Genomic DNA, 15,682 nt, shown 5'->3' on the forward strand with positions numbered 1-15,682 from the left:
GACGCGTCAGCGTTTGGTCCGAGACAACGCCTGCGGGAACAACAGCTCAATTTTTGAGGGGAAAAAGGCAAAAAAGGCTGACTGCGGCAACTACGGGGTTCTGGTCCCCTAAGCACCCTAGGTAGAAAAAGCGATGGAAAGCTGCAGGCAACTCTCTGTTTGGTTGAAGAGGTGGTGATGGGTGATGGGTGATGGGTGATGGTGTTGACCCGTGGTGGTTGCAGTGCTGCAGTTCCCCGCTCGTACGTTTTGTCCATTTTTTGTTCCCCACCTGTCAAGAGCGTAAATAAAATAGTTGAAAAATAAAGAGAAGCGGAAGAGCAAGAATTTGCCAACAAGTATTGGAAGTCTTGATTTGCGCGCAATACCCGAGGCGTCCGGCAGCCCGAAATGGGTCTAGGGTTACTATTAAGTTAGGCGCCGCCTAATAAGACGGCCCAGACGGCGAAGCAATTGTCAAGCATAATCAAGGTGTCATGTCTATCCACACAGGCCAACATATCAGGCCCGAGGCAATGTATTTTGCAAGGGGCCGTGACGAAGCAGAGACGTAAGCTAGGCAGCCGAATTATGCACTCTGTTGGCTACCTCCCGAGTCTTCCATACTCGGGCCAACAATGAAGAAGCCCTAGGTAGTTTAAGGGTTAAAGGAGGCTGGCTGGCAAGGGACGGACGACGGAAGTGTCGGGCACTCTGCTCGTTCCGTACTAGGTAGTAGTACTGCACAGTTGAAGCTAGCACGCGATAGTGGTACCGAGTACATAGCAGGGAGCTTTCCAGTGTGTCTCGCTTGGCCATTGTAGATATGGATTGTTGATTTGTTGATCGTTCTCGAGACTTTGTTCTGGCCCTTGCAGGGCATAATACCGGTTGATACAGAGCCGAGCAATGCAGTTCCAGTCCCCACAGCACTAGCTAGCTGTAAATTATAAAGACGGAATAAAAAAAATCATCATCTTGAAAAATAGAGGGCGTCACGATTCATTTGCGCCACTAGTCACACCGGGGTAGTCCGTGCAGCTACCTAGGCGGCGATTTGGCAGGAATGCAAATCGGGCAGGACAGTGATGCGTTGGATCGTGATAGTAGTTAGTTATGCTGCATGTACATACATTGCAATTTCTCCCCGCTTTGCCGTCGACCGTGTGACGGCAAAATAATACAAATTATTTGGTGGCATTTGCCGCGCCCGTGTGTGCTGCACCGGACCAGTCCTCCCCTGTCTCCGCGCAAGCGACAAAGTGTGTGCGAGTTGTCCTCACGTGGCCATCACAGACAGCAAAGCAAGGTAGCAAAGAAAAAAAAGAAGAGAAAAAGGTGTCTGCTGCTAGTTACACCCTACGAATATGACTTGGAGTTGTCGAGTAGCGACTCTATCATGCTATATGTTGGCTGCAAATGGGTAAAGACCAACGGACAAGTGTGCGGCCGCCGTACTAAGTTACCGGTTAGGCTCTCTTTTCCCTCGCAATATAATTTATTTTCTTCTCCTTATCCTTTTGCCCTCGGTACATGTCGGCTGCGATCTGGGCACTGCAGATCCAAGCTCCCCCCCTCACTCGTGCTAGGGGCCCCCTGTATGCGGCAATCCACTGAAGGGGGCGTTGAAGCGGTTGCACAGTGGTGCACCCCTGCTACTTGGCCGGGTCAGCTGCAAGCAACAAGCTTTTCGAGGCTTGATTTCTGTTTGGCAATTCCCTGGGTATTCTAGAGGATTCGTGTGGCTTGCCCCTGCTTGTGGCTAGCGGTATTTTTTTTTTTTAAAGATTCGATGCTAACTAGAACGGAAAAGGCGCGTGTGTCCCTCTGCTTGAGTCGTCGCCAGACGGCGAATCGAACGGATAATCCAGTTGCACAGCATCTCGATTGGCGTTCACGTAGCAGTCTGTAATATCCTGTAGTTAGATAATTCGTAGCCTCAGACTAACTACCAGGTAGGTAGGTACCTACCTTAGTAACCTGCTGCTTGTCCGCCGCTTGTCTGCCGCTTGCCAACGCCGCTGAACCCGTAATATCATCACCCCCATTCAACCGCCAAACGGCCTTCTGCTACTGGCTGGCAAAGCCCACTACAGAGCCCGTCCGTCCAAGCCGAAAATCTCACCATCTCCTCTCTCCACACTGCCAGGGCCTTCTTTTTTCTTTCTTCACCACCACCCACCACCACCACCACCACCATCGTACCTCCATCGCAGCACGCGCCCACCGACCAACTCCCTGCCGCCCGGAGCTGTCCCAATCCCCGCGGCGACTGGTTTCCCGTCAACATTGCCGCCGTGCGCGCCTGCATTTCATTTACCCTCCCCTCCCCTCCCCTCCCAGAACCCATCGCTTCAACCAACCCTTCGCCGCGCCACAACCACAACAAATCGACATCTTCCAATTCCTCGCTGCGACAATCTCGCCACGAACGCATGCCGACCCGACTCTAAACCCGAGTCCGCCCTTTGCCGAACCAGCCTTGGCCGCGCAACGCTGGCACGACATCCAACTTCGTCCACCATTTCCATCCCGTCAGAGTCCACCTTGTTCGCCCTTCCCGCTGCTGCTTGGTCCAGGCCTTTGTCCAAGGTCTCTGGACCTCGCAGAGAAGTGGGAGCCCCAGCGCTTCGCATGCCTCGTGCGTCAGGCTCTGGCAAGCGACAATCCGGCGGCGGTCATCGCGACTCCTCCAAGCACGACAATGGCGCTGTAACCTCCGCTAAACGGGGTTCCAGAAAGAGCCACTCTGCTAACGGGTCCAGCTCTGCGAAGCCTCTTGAAAACGGTGCTGCTCTGCCAACACCTACCTCGTCGCTTCACAACGGCCACGCCAACGGTCACGCCACCGCGCCTGCCGATGCCGCTGCCAAGTCGCCCTTCGACGCCGCCATGTCTACTCGACTCCCCGACGATAAGACCGCCCTCGACGCTGCCAGGAGAGCCTCGCTCGGTGAAGAATCCGAGGCCTCATCCGACCACTTCCACAACGCCGCCACCCACGTCCTCAACGGCCATGCCAATGGTGTCCCCGTCAACGGCTCCCTCAGACAGATTGATGTGAATTATCCCAAAAACTCCGACGTCCATCGCGACTCTGGCATCCTCGACATGGCTTCCACCGTCCTCCGCGCTCTTCCCATGCAGGACACCCTCGCAATTCTTATCATCCTCATGCACGTTCCCACCATCTCTCTTCTCGTTATTTACGGCATCTTTGCTTGCATCACTTTTGTCCCCCCCGTCAGGACCACCTCCGGTATGCCTCTCAACCTTGCCGAAATGTTCGACGCCAACTCCACTACTCCGTCCCTCTTCGTCGTCGCTTGTTTGGACTTTGTCTTCCTGCTCATATGGCTCTTTCTCTGGGCCCCCATCCAGGATGCTGTCCTTGATCTCGCCAAGCCAGTCATCGCCATTACCCTTGGCGGCGCTACCCGCAACGATCCCTCTTTTCGAGGCATCCGCACTGGCTTCACCTGGGTCTTTCTATATCACATAATCCGCGGCACGCAGTCCCAATGGGGCCATCTCGTTCCCAACATGCCCGCTGCTTGGAAAAAAGTTCTCTCCGAGGAAACCCCCATAGGCTATTATAGCAAGCTCTACGACAATTCGAGCCCCTATGCATGGGTTAGAAGCGTCCTTGCGATACACATTTTAACCCAAAGTCTTATTCGATTTATACGAGAATGGTATCTGCGTCGCGAAAAAGGCGGCTCCAATCCATCCGACCCCGAGCTCGCCAGACAGCACTCCGCTCACATTGCGCTTCCCGACGCCGCCAATGACGCCAGCGCAACCCCAAACGACACTGATACTGCAATATCGACACCCGCGTTGCCACAGCCGCCGCCGACCCCGCAACTTTCCACCGCCAAGAAGAGGAGGAAACAGAGTGCCCAGGTGCGACTTAAGCAGCCACTCTGGGCCGCTCTTGCTAGTACCAAGATCGTTGTCGTCAAGGAATACGAGCTAAGCCACGCACCGTCCGAGTCTGCTCGCGCCAACGCGACCGACATTCACAACCTGGGAAATGCCACCTTTTACCGCGAGCCGAGGCAGATTTGGATCACCTATATCGGTAGTGATGAGGTCTGCTTTAGCACAAGCTACTTTGCCCACGCTGAATTTGATCCGTCTTCGCCCTGCTCGGAATTGACCTCGAATCTCCCCTCACGCCCGCCCGGCATCGACATGACCAAGCCGTTTTACGTGAGAGTGAATAGTGCTCTTTGGCAGCCCACTCGTATGCACGCTCTCAAGGAACTCGACGACGAACCAAGCGAGGCATCGTGCTGGACAGGCGACATTTACGGTCTACGTCCGGCGTCCAAGTACGTCTGCGAATTCGTCGACAGCCGTACCGACAAGGTGCTTCTTACCGCCAACATTCGCACCATTAAGGAAGTGCTGCAATCCAGGGACGGCTCGTCGCCCATGGTATCTGATGGTCCACAGTCGCTGCGCCCTGACTCTCCCGTGACCACGCTCAAGACATCGATCGATGCTGCTCAGGAGAGGCTCACACACGAAAGGAATCACTTGAAGAACCTGCGCAAAGACTGCAAGATTCGCATCAACGCGCTGAAAAAGGAAAATGAAGCCACCGATAACCAGCTTGCCACCGCCGGAAGTAGTGACGAACGGTACCGACAAAAGATTCGCCAGCAGGAAACTCAGCGCACCCAGGCAGAGCGCGAGACGGAACAGCTCGCGGATACTGTGAGACGCTACGATTCGTCCCCGGAGCTTGCCGAACATAAGAGAAAGGTTGAGCGGACTTTTGCGGCGGAAAAGAAGGCGTTTGAAGCTGCCCAGAGGGAGTTCCTCAAGCACCGTTCAGAGCTGGAAAGCGAATTCGCGGCCAAGGGCATAGAACGATCGAATCTTAACGCGCGTCGAAACAAGATTGCGACCCGCATCGCCAAAGTGGACAATGAGCTCGTGAACCTCAGCGATGCCAACAGTCGAGGAATCAATGAGGCCGAGCGCCGTAAGAAGCAGCATGACATGCAAGTAGGAAAGATCTTGGCCATGCGTCAACAGTACCTGGACCGCATTGATGATATCAAAGGTGACAATGGGGAGCGTTTAGAGACGATCCTCAACCTGCGGGGACAACTTGAATCTCTGGCGCCGGCGATGGCTACTGCTAACGGAGGCATGATGGAGGGCGTTGACCCTGGCATGGTGCCATTTCCGCCACCGCAGACGACTCCTTGGAACTCTAGTGCGGTACCGGCTACCCTTGGTGGTAGCCTTGGTGGTGGCCACTGGCCGGCCAGCTCGGCTGACATGCAGCCCTCTTTGTCCGGCCCAGCTCTTGCTCCGTCGGCGATGATGTGGCCGGGTTCTCTGACGACGACGGTGTATGGAAAGACTAGGGCGAGGATGCGTAGCTCTAGTATGCTGAGCGATGTCAGTGGCTTCACCGGCTCGAGCGATGGCAGCCTCCAGAATTCGCCCTACTTTCACTACCAGCAGCCGATTGGAAATTCGGTACGCGGCCACCGCGGCATGGGTGCCAACCGAAGCAATGGAAGCAGCGGCAGCGGTGGAGACGGCAACTCAATGTGACTCGCGCGGTCGTGTCTATGGCCCGGGAAGAAGATGCAGCGTATTCATCGGTATGCAATATTGGAATAACAGCGGTTAGGTGTAGTCTGAACAAGGTGTATCGTTCGTTACTTTTTCCACAATGGCTTGTGAGCGTGACACGCAGATGAAGGTGGAGAGGATGCACCAGTCAAGGTCAACCATGCAGATAAGATAAACAAGTGTAAACAATGGTAAAATAAACCAAAGTACCCTTGTCATTTGAATTTGCAAACTTGCCGCGGACAATTGCCAGAATATTCGCATAACTACGTATCCGTTGCTCCACAACGCGAGGTACCTGCATAGGTAGGCCAAGTCACCAAAAAGCTAGGACCAGGCAGCTCGCCAACATCATCATCCCCTGGCATTCAGTGCATTGTCCCAAGTCATTCATCTCACGACGTTAGTGCCGGGACAACCAAGCCAGCTAGTACTGCATTGCTCGTCTTTTACCACCAATCTCGCCCGCGGCCGCCCACCTCGACGCCTCCAAACGAGACCCTCCCAACTCGACACAAACCTGCGACACCTGGGGAAAACGGACCCCAAACTACCCAGAGCTTTCTCTGCCTCGTGGCTTGGATCGACCGTCCCCCGAGAGATGACGTGACGGCAGCCATGGACTTTGTAAGTTGTTCATCAGTTTCTTTTTTCATCTGTTTGTCTCACCCTAGTCTCGTGCGCGGGATCAACCGACCGGGAGACATGGCCGAAAAAAGAGAACGGACGAATCCCTGGGAGGACCACCACCAGCACCCGCCGCACACGACGCCGCAACGCCGCAAATATGAGCAGACGCAGCACGCGACGACGAGGACCGACGCCGAGGAGGCACAAGGACATACACTATTGAGAGACTGGCCAGGTTTGCTAACGAAATGGCGTATTGGAAAGTGGTCGCGACTATTAAGCCCCTTGTCGGCTGGGTCGTCTCGCCAGGACCAGGCCAAAGACCCTGCAAAACGACTTCATCGCTTTGAAAAGGAATACGGGACTCTACTGGTAAGCCGGTGGTGTGAATCCATGGTGCGACTCGGCGCTGACACCTTTCCCAGGCCACATGGCGAAGCTCGTCCAACCTCGTCCGCGACAGCGACGCGGCCGAAACGCTCGAGATCCGGCTGCAGGAGCTGACCAATATTCTGAGCGACGAGTCGCGGCGGCCGCTGCCGCACCCGTGCATCCAATACGCGGCGATGCGTCAGATTTACGTGCCCGTGGGCAAGATTGCGACGACATCTTACAACGAGTGGATCATCAAAGAGGCCGTCCTCTTCTTCGCGACGCTCATTGAGAGCGAGGAGGAGGCCTTCGTCGAGAACCCAGCCTTTTCCGCGAGCCTGACAAACCTGCTTGTGCGCATTACGGGCGTCAACAGCGTGCGCCTTGGGCTAGACACCGAGTCGCGTGTCGTCGAGCTCGCCTTCAACATCACTACCAAGATTCGCCTCGACCCGGACATCTTGCCCGCATGGTTCAAGTCCGGTCAGGCCGCGGCGCAGTTTGCCAGCGAGCGTGGTCAGGACGTGCAGGACCGCTTCGCCGGCCGCTCGCAGCGCGCCGACTTCCCGCTCTTTTACATCCTCATGGACTATATCCACCACGAGGGCAAGGTGGGCGACTTTGCGCGGACGGGGTTGTTGTACATTATCGAAGCAGCGTCCAACTCGGCCGCGCTGGAGCAGTGGATCGTCGAGAGCGACTTGTCGACGCTCATGGCCACGGGCCTCGGCGCGCTGTACAGCCAGCTGAGCCGCAAGCTCGTCATTGACCATCTCCCGCACGACCTGCCCCCGATCCTGGCGCTGTCCGACTACGAGCACCCGACGTCCAACTACGAGATTGTGAGCTCGTGTGCGCCCGAGTTCCAGTCCCACCTCGAGACGTTTTTGTCTCATCTCCTGTTCTGGCAAGATGTTTTGAACCACTGTAGGTCGGTGGAGGTCAAGTCTACGCTCCTCGAGCACTTTCAAGTCATTTTCCTGCAACAACTATTGTACGTGTACACTTGCATACTGTGAGGTGACCCCTGCTGACGAGGTAGATACCCATCGCTTCTCGAATCCTCAGACATTGACGGCGGCTCGTCGGTTGCTGTGCTGACGTATCTGCGCCGCATCCTCGAGTCGCTCGACCACCCCGACATGATCAACCTCATCCTCCACTACCTCCTGGCACTGCCCGAAGGCAACAGCGGCTCATCTAGGAGCACGCCGCTGGGGCCCAAGGTGAGCGCCGCGCGACGCCGCAAGTCGATGGATCTGGCCACCATGATGGCCTCCAAGACGGACCTGACGGTGACGCCGATCCTTTTCAACCTGGTCGACCTCATCCTCGCGTGCCTACGCTCGCGCAACCAGCAGACCATTCACGTCACGCTGCAGCTCGTGTCGGCCATTCTCAAGCGGCATCACCGCTACGCCATCATAACCCTCCTCAAGACCGAGGTGCTGCCCAACCGCACAGTGAACCGCACCGTCGGCGCGCACGAGCAGGAGATTGAGTATCTCATGGAGTTAGCCAGTGCTATTGGCGGATACGGCAACTTTGACGACACGTACGAGAATGTCCTGCGCGACACCATGGTACGCCTCGAGAGCCACCCGTGCTCGCTCAAGCTCGTCGCGCCCAAGATCTCGACAAATAACCACAGGCTGCCGGCCATACCGGATAGTCTGCCCGGCGCGCCCCGCGATGTCCGCGAGCACACGCTGCGCATGGACGATCCACTACTTAATTCGATCCTAGATCTACTGGACGGCTTCTTTATGAACCCCGTCGAGACAAACCTTTCCGTCACCGAGACAATTGTTGACCTGGCCGTCTGCGGATACATGAGCATCGAAGGCTGGCTGGCACGAAGTCCCTCAACATACGACTATGGCGACGAAGATGAAGAGGCTGGCAACACCACCGTCGGCTTCCCATCCACAACCGCAAGCGAGGTCGGAGCGCATCGCGAAGTCTCGGGAGAGCTCGACACGCAAAATAACCCCAGCGCTGCCGACTCCTCGGAGGAGACCAAGCTGCTCAAGACCATGGAGCGGTGCCGCCAGCGCCCAGTCTGGAATACCGAGTCCCTGCCACGCATTCTCAACATGCTCAAGCGGCTGTGCGACCAGGTCAGCAACTACAAGTCGAGCATCCCGCGCTTTAACGAGCTGCTACAGCAGCGCCGTGACGCGTTCCAAACCGCCGACTCCATCCTGGACAACCCGGCGCCGCCACCGGCGTCGTCTGTGCCTCCCCCACCAATCCGCAAAGGCTCGCCCGTCCCGGCGACGCCTGACCGTCCTGGCAGCTTGGACGAAATCGTTCGCACCGGCTCACCAGCAAAGCCCTCTACATTTGAAGGGCTCGCGCAGCGGCTACTCTCGGAGCTGGGTACGCCAAGCCGTTCAGCCAGTCCGCGTGCCGCCACCAAAAAAGACCATCCAACCCGCGGAACGCCCTCTGGTGCTAGCACGCCCGTGAGTGGCGATCAACTCGCCGTCCCGCGCGCCGTACGCCCACCATCAAAAGACTACCCGTCGCCGTACGCAGCGGGTGGCGGCGACGGCGGCGACGGCAGCATCTCGCCCAGCAACGGGGGCATTGGCGCGCGCACGCCACTCGCCTACCGCGAGGGCATCAGCGCCAGCCAGACGGCCGAGTACGCAGCCATGGACCAGAGCATCCTGGCCAAGCGCGTCGGCCTGCCGCCCGAGCCGTCTGTCAAACCGATCCCACTGGATCTGACGTATCGCCCACCGCCCGAGTCGAACTCGGACGATGAAGAGGATGACGACGACGACGGTGGCCGCTTTGGAGATGAAGATGATAATGCGGTGATTGCGCCGGATGAGTCGGAGACTGGCAGCGTGCTTGACGAAGGCGCGCATGCCCACGTCTCGGTGTCGCATGTGCTGACGAATGTCATTGTCTTTCAGAGTTTCTTGATGGAGCTGGCCAGTCTGATGCAGGTCCGCGCAGGCTTGTTTGACGAGGTGCGGTTTGTATAGTCCAGCAGAGGGAGGGCAGAACGATGGGTAACAAGATCGAATAATCGGCGACGGAGTTGTCTTCCTCTGGTACATGGATGGAATGAAATATAGGAATGGTGAAAACGGTTAGATGGTAGATGGGCGTGGTTGACAATGCATTGTTTATATACACATATTATACCTCGGTCTATTTTCTAGTCTATACAATTCTTGACTATCATGCTTCTACTTGATCTTGTTTTCCTTGGCTGACTAGCTTATGAATCTGCAATAGTTTTGCCGCGCAATCTGAGTTGTTCTATCCTTTCCGAGCACGTAATCAGACCATACTACGGAAAAATGAAGGGAGATCTTTTGCAAAGCAGCATTGTTAGGAGCAACCTTTTCAAGCCGCGAAAGAGCCCCATCGGCGTATGGACGGGCGGAGATGCTGTTGGCCGGCGCGGACACGGCAGCGGGCGGCAAGTTGACAGGACTACTGTTCCGCCAAGTAAATTCTGCGGTTACCGCAAGACAGTCTTCATTTGACCAGTGTGACAGTCACATGCGAGGTGAATAATCGTCATGGGAAAAAAAAGAAAAAAAGAAAACTCCCAATGTTATTTCACAGGGCTCCCGGTTCCTTCCAACGAGAAAACAATGGATAGAAAGAGGAGGAGGGGGGGGGGATATAACGTACTAAAAATATACATAGTTTAGCTTTTTTTCAATCGTCGGAAGCGCACGACATGGAATCCGGTTCCGGTAGTCGCAGCAGCGGGCAGTGAATTGTGTCATGCGAGACATGACAGCGCGAGCAAATCGCCACGTTGCACTCCGGGCACTGAAACTGGAATTCGTCTTCCGGCTCGACGCCCTCGTCGCGCGGCTGGACCCTGTAGACCTGCTCGCACGCACTCGTCGGGCAGTGGCGGTACTGGTCCGCGTTGGCGCTCAAAAACGTAGTCAGCATGCGGGCAAAGACCCGCTCGAGCGCGACCGACGACAGGCTCTCGGCAATCGCCGTCAGCGTCAACAGCTCCTTGCAGCGGCCGCCGTCGCCGTAGCAGCGCACGGCGGGCGTGCGCGCCGGTGTGCCCGCGCACGAGAGACACATGGCCTCGTAGCACGCCGCGCAAAAGAGGTGCCGGCAGCGCGTGTACACGGGGTGTTCCACCTCGAAACAGCACAGGCTGCAGTCCAGCGGCCCGGGGTTCCCCGCGGCCAGCTCTGTTTCGGATGCGGCTGCGGCCGGCTGTTGCTGCTGCTGTTGCTGCTGTTGCTGTTGCTGTTGCTGTTGCTGTTGCTGCTGCTGCTGCTGCTGCTGCTGCTGCCTGTGGCGCCCGTGCCAGAGCATCTGCGCCACTTGCAGGTCCGCCTCGCTGCCGCTGACAATGATACGGCGCGGCTGGGCGGCCACGTCGAGCGCGATCTTGTCGCGGCCGACCAGGTCGCGCATCTGCTGATAGCCGGTGGCGAGCAGCCAGGGCAGCGCCTGGGCATCGGTTGCATCCAGCGTAATGGTAAATTCGGCGCGCGGGTCTAGATGGCAGAGATGAGCCAGCTCGGCGCGCGCGGCGCCCAAGACGTCGCGTGGACCGAGAAGGCGTAGGGTGCGCAGCTGACGGTCGCACAGGACCAGCACGCCGAGGCGCTGCTCCATGTCGCGCATTTGGTTGTACGCCCATGCGTTGGTCGCAAACGAGGCCGACCACAGAGCGGCGCCGTCTTCCATGAGCAGCTCGCCGGCCACGAGGCGCGCAAAGGCGGCGTGCGCCTCCACCACCTTGTCGTGCAGCTGCCCTTCAAACCTGATCTTGCGAAAGCCCTTGTGTTCGGGCGAAATAGCCGTGTACACAAAGTCGAGCTTCCAGGAGCCGTAGAGGGCTTCAATGTCTTGCGAGGCCGCCGCGTAGACGTGCTCGGGAATGCGCGTCCGGATGGTCGTGACCTGCTGCACGGTTAGTTTGCCATGCGCGTAAAACGGAAGGGCCATCTCATTAAGCCTTTGCACGGCCTCTTCGGCGTGCGCCACGTCGACAAATCGCACCGTCAGCTTGGAGCGCCGGCTCTGGCTGTCGGTCGACGTGGTGACGGTCGGGTCCAGCGGACCAATCGTGAGCAGGCGCTTGGTGATTTGTTCCACCGAGGACTCCATGGGATTGCTATACGAGGCCCAGCCTAGGGTAATGGTAAGCGGCCGGTTCCGATTGTCAATCTCATCGAGAATGTCCTTGCGGCTGGCCGACGCGGGCACGTGGTCGACCTTGAGCTTCCACGTGGACGCGTTGGGCCCCTCGCTCGGCTGGGGACGCGTGGGCCGCACCCTGCTCTGGCAGACGCGATAGTCGCCGTGCGCGAAGCGGCTGTAGACCTCCCAGGCCGTGTCACGGGTGGCAAAGATGAGGGTGATGGTCCTGCTGGGCTTGTGCCACGAGCAGCACACCTTGTTTCTGCTCATGGTATCGAACTGGGCCGCGCGATGATGGGAAGGCACCACGTGATCGCCGCTCAATTCACACGCCGGGTTGTTGCTCATGGCGGCAATCAACCGCTGGGCAAAGCCTGGATCTTCCATCGTGACGTCAGCAGCATTCTGCCCGCTGCTGCTGGGCAGCGGATCAATGTTTGCCTCGGGGACCTCAAAGCCCAAATCATGGTAAAGATATGATGCTATGGTTGATTTGTGAGAGTCTTCGGGCAAGTGCGAGATGCGGACAGCCGAGGCATCCCAAGGCAGGGCAATTGTGGCCACGGTGGCTCCGGGGCCAAAGGTGACATATACACCTTTGAGGGCGCGAACCCAGGCTTCTTCGGGGACGAAGACCTAGACAGGAAGTTAATAGGGCCGTTGCCTCACTGTTATGATGTTAGTTGCTGTGAAATACCTCGTCCGGGGTGACTGGCTGTTCTGCATCTACCTGGCGCGGAGCAGCAACAGCAGTGGGAGTGTTGCTTCGTGACCAAGTGTTAGTGGCCGGGCCAGCCTGGGAATAATCGGCATGTCCATGCCAATAGCCGATGGAAGTTACAGGGCGAGTACGTATCGGCAACATGGAAAAGCCGACTCTGGAGAGGCCTTCTGTGAGTTGGGCATGCACAAAGTTGCAACTGGCCCCGCGGGTGCAGCGGCCCTCACCGCGCCTGTAGTACGCGCATTCGAAAGATTGGGGGAAGAAGTTTGATTCCATTTTGTGCCTGAGGTTTGATTTTATAGAGATTGCTGTATCGGGGTCGACCAGGGGGTGCTGCGGACTGGCCACTGTCTTTATATAGCACGAGAAGACGTCTGCGCGAGCCCGATGGATGGGACAAACAGGAGCCTCACTCTGGCGGGCGGTGGGAGGGCGATCGGGCGGCCAAATCAATCGTGCCGTGTGTGCGAGCCCTTCTCAGGAGAGAGAGGGATGCAGTGCGGCGGGCCTAACAGAACAGAGGGCCAGATGCACCTCCGGTGAGAGGTCATGGTGCAACGTCAGGGAGTTTTGGTGCAACGCAGACGCAAGGTTCGGGGGGTGCGGCGAGGTGGCGCCATGCCACGCACGCTCTATCACGATGCGACTTTGCCAGGCTGGCTGTGGGACGCTGCGTGCTACCAAAGGTCTGTAGCGTGAATGGTGAATGAGGACAGAGCGGCAAGCTGGGCCGAGATGGAGGCGATGCTGGTTGCTCGATGGAATACGGGGGGGGAGGGACAAACGGCGAGCTCGTGGCGCGAGTGTAGCAGTGGTACGGATGCGCAAGACAAAACGGATTGGATATGAGGTGTTGTGTGCGCACTGGAAGATGCAGCTTGATGAGATGTCACAAATGCTGTACTATGGTGGTCGTGTTTGAGGTTGGAGGAAAGGTGGAATGAGGCGGGCTGAGCTGTTGTGAGAGACGAGCTGTGGGGTTGTTGGTCAGACAGGGATCAAACTTGACAGATGGTGATTCACCCACTTGTGAATCTGAGGTTCACTTTTATTAATCCCTTTCTTTCGTGTTGCTTTTCGTCGGACATTTTCCTGCAACTGATTTTTTCTAACCCAGGCAAACTAGGCCAGTGTAGGATGTCGCGTTTGGGCACTGTGTGTTCAACGCAACGGGCCGTTTTGGGCCCGAAAACCAGATTACGCTTTAGAAATAAATTTGACCGGCCGCTGAGTAGTCGGATATTCCTGATAGATACCGTCGCGGGTAGACTAGCGATTCGTCATGGTTGTGAGCAAACGCAGTTGACAGAAACCGCGTGCCAAGATGGTCGCGATGTGGCAAACACCGTTATTAAACAAGATTTTTTCTTTTTTTTTTCTTTTCCCACAAAGTATTCTAGAAACCAATCATCTGTGCCACAATCAAGATTTTGCGTCATGATGCTGCCGGATCGCGATGCCGAACCAGGGTCTCGTCGTCTCGTCCGCGGGCCGTTGAAGCTGATTCTCCGCGGCCTGGAGTTCGGCGCCCCCGATTCCGATTTTCACAACATTACAGGGGTCCGCCAACACATGTACAGCGTCCACGGCTGAATAAATCCAGTACCGCGAGGCAATCTGCGCTGCTGCTTCTTTCCAAGGCACGATACGTAATCAGGCAACTTTTGGTATCAAAATGGTTGTTGGAATAAATACAGGAGAAAAATAAATACCAGAAATAAACGCTCGCCTGATAAAGTCCCGCCGCCCAACCCAGATCGCTGCCAAGCGGCCCCCCCCGGTCTTGGCTTGCTTCCGGCATCATCGGAACGACGTCATCACCACAACAGAGCTTTTATTAGCTCCCAACCTCTGGAGCTCTATCGCCATTCGCGCCATATTTCCCCCTCCCGTTGCGTATCAGTAAGAGCGATTTCGGTCCCATCTCTTGTTTTTTTTGCCCGTCTTTGCTTTAAATACGCGAGCTCTCCCAGTATCCCCGTCCCGGGCCTCATTGTCTGTCCTCAATTGACGTTTTGTCCTTGCCCCCCCCCCCCCCCCGCCGCTTTCGTCACCAACCTCGAGCTCCCGACAAATGCAGCACAATTCCTTCAACATGGCCACCAAGCAGGACAAGACGCCCGACTTTAGCCTCAGCGACTATTTGAAATTTTTCAGTGCCGGAGCGCTGGCCGCGACCCTCACCCATGGCGTAAGCTTCCCAATGCCTCCTCACACACACACACACTCAAATTGACCACTCGTCACCCAATTGAACCACATGACGGCTGCCCAAGATCCCCTGCTAACCACCATCATGCTCTCTAGGCCGCCACCCCCATCGACGTCGTCAAGACGCGCATCCAGGTCGATGACTCCCTCAAGGGCTACAACATGGTGCGCGCCGGCCGCACCATCGTCGCCAAGGAAGGCGCCTCGGCCCTCCTCACCGGCTTCGGCCCCACGGCCGTCGGCTACCTCGTCCAGGGCGGCGGCAAGTTCGCCGGCTACGAGTTCTTCAAAAAGACCTTCATCAACCTCGCCGGCGGGCCCGAGGCGGCCGTGCCCCGCCGCACCGCCATCTACCTCGGCGCCTCCGCCACCGCCGAGTTCTTCGCCGACATCTTCCTCTGCCCCCTCGAGGCCACGCGCATCCGGCTCGTCTCCCAGCGCGGCTACGCCAACGGTCTGACGTCGGGCTTCCTGCGCATGGCGCGCGAGGAGGGCTTCCGCGGCTTCTACTCGGGCTTCGTGCCGCTGCTCTTCAAGCAGGTCCCCTACGCCGTCGGCCAGTTTACCGTGCACGAGGCCGTCAACGAGGTCATCTACCGCGCCATTGGCACCGAGCGCAAGGCAAAGCTCACCCAGCTGCAAAACACGGGCATCGAGCTGACGTCGGGCATCGCCGCCGGTGTCGCCGCCGCCGTGCTCTCGCACCCCGCCGACACCCTACTCTCCGCCATCAACAAGGGCGCCGGCGACCCCAAGCAGGGCGCCACCAGCCGCATGTTCCAGCTCGCCCGCGAGTTTGGCCCTGTCCGCCTGCTCACCACCGGTCTGGCGCCCCGTGTCATCATGACTTGCGGTCTGGTCTCGGGCCAGTTTGTCATCTACGCCCAATGCAAGGCACTCACCGGCGCGCCGCCCGGCATCGAGATTCACAAGGAGGCATCTCTATAATAATACGTAAAGTACTTTGGGTCGTCTTATTTTTTATTTTTTTGTTGGGCGTTTTATGCGTTGGAT

The 15,682-nt window shown here is 57.3% G+C and overlaps 4 protein-coding genes across 4 annotated transcripts; 3 read left to right on the forward strand and 1 right to left on the reverse strand.

Moving 5' to 3' along the window:
• Positions 1-2,613: 2,613 nt before the first annotated feature.
• Positions 2,614-5,559, forward strand: CCM_07227 (ubiquitination network signaling protein; the record flags this gene model as incomplete). The annotated part of the gene is made up of 1 exon (XM_006672365.1): positions 2,614-5,559. The coding sequence occupies one exon, from the start codon at positions 2,614-2,616 to the stop codon at positions 5,557-5,559; it is 2,946 nt and encodes a 981-aa protein (XP_006672428.1).
• A 726-nt stretch (positions 5,560-6,285) lies between these two features.
• Positions 6,286-9,581, forward strand: CCM_07228 (uncharacterized protein; the record flags this gene model as incomplete). Its single annotated transcript, XM_006672366.1, has 3 exons — positions 6,286-6,582; positions 6,636-7,576; positions 7,625-9,581. The coding sequence occupies 3 exons, from the start codon at positions 6,286-6,288 to the stop codon at positions 9,579-9,581; spliced, it is 3,195 nt and encodes a 1,064-aa protein (XP_006672429.1).
• Positions 9,582-10,269: 688 nt separating this feature from the next.
• On the reverse strand, positions 10,270-12,733 carry CCM_07229 (ariadne RING finger, putative; the record flags this gene model as incomplete). The annotated part of the gene is made up of 2 exons (XM_006672367.1): positions 10,270-12,369; positions 12,431-12,733. The coding sequence occupies 2 exons, from the start codon at positions 12,731-12,733 to the stop codon at positions 10,270-10,272; spliced, it is 2,403 nt and encodes an 800-aa protein (XP_006672430.1).
• A 1,819-nt stretch (positions 12,734-14,552) lies between these two features.
• Positions 14,553-15,616, forward strand: CCM_07230 (phosphate transport protein MIR1; the record flags this gene model as incomplete). The annotated part of the gene is made up of 2 exons (XM_006672368.1): positions 14,553-14,648; positions 14,765-15,616. 2 exons carry the CDS (start codon positions 14,553-14,555, stop codon positions 15,614-15,616), a joined length of 948 nt encoding a protein of 315 aa, XP_006672431.1.
• Positions 15,617-15,682: the final 66 nt, after the last annotated feature.

The sequence above is a fragment of the Cordyceps militaris genome (genome assembly GCF_000225605.1).
Source record: "Cordyceps militaris CM01 unplaced genomic scaffold CCM_S00005, whole genome shotgun sequence".
Taxonomy (NCBI): Eukaryota; Fungi; Ascomycota; class Sordariomycetes; order Hypocreales; family Cordycipitaceae; genus Cordyceps; species Cordyceps militaris.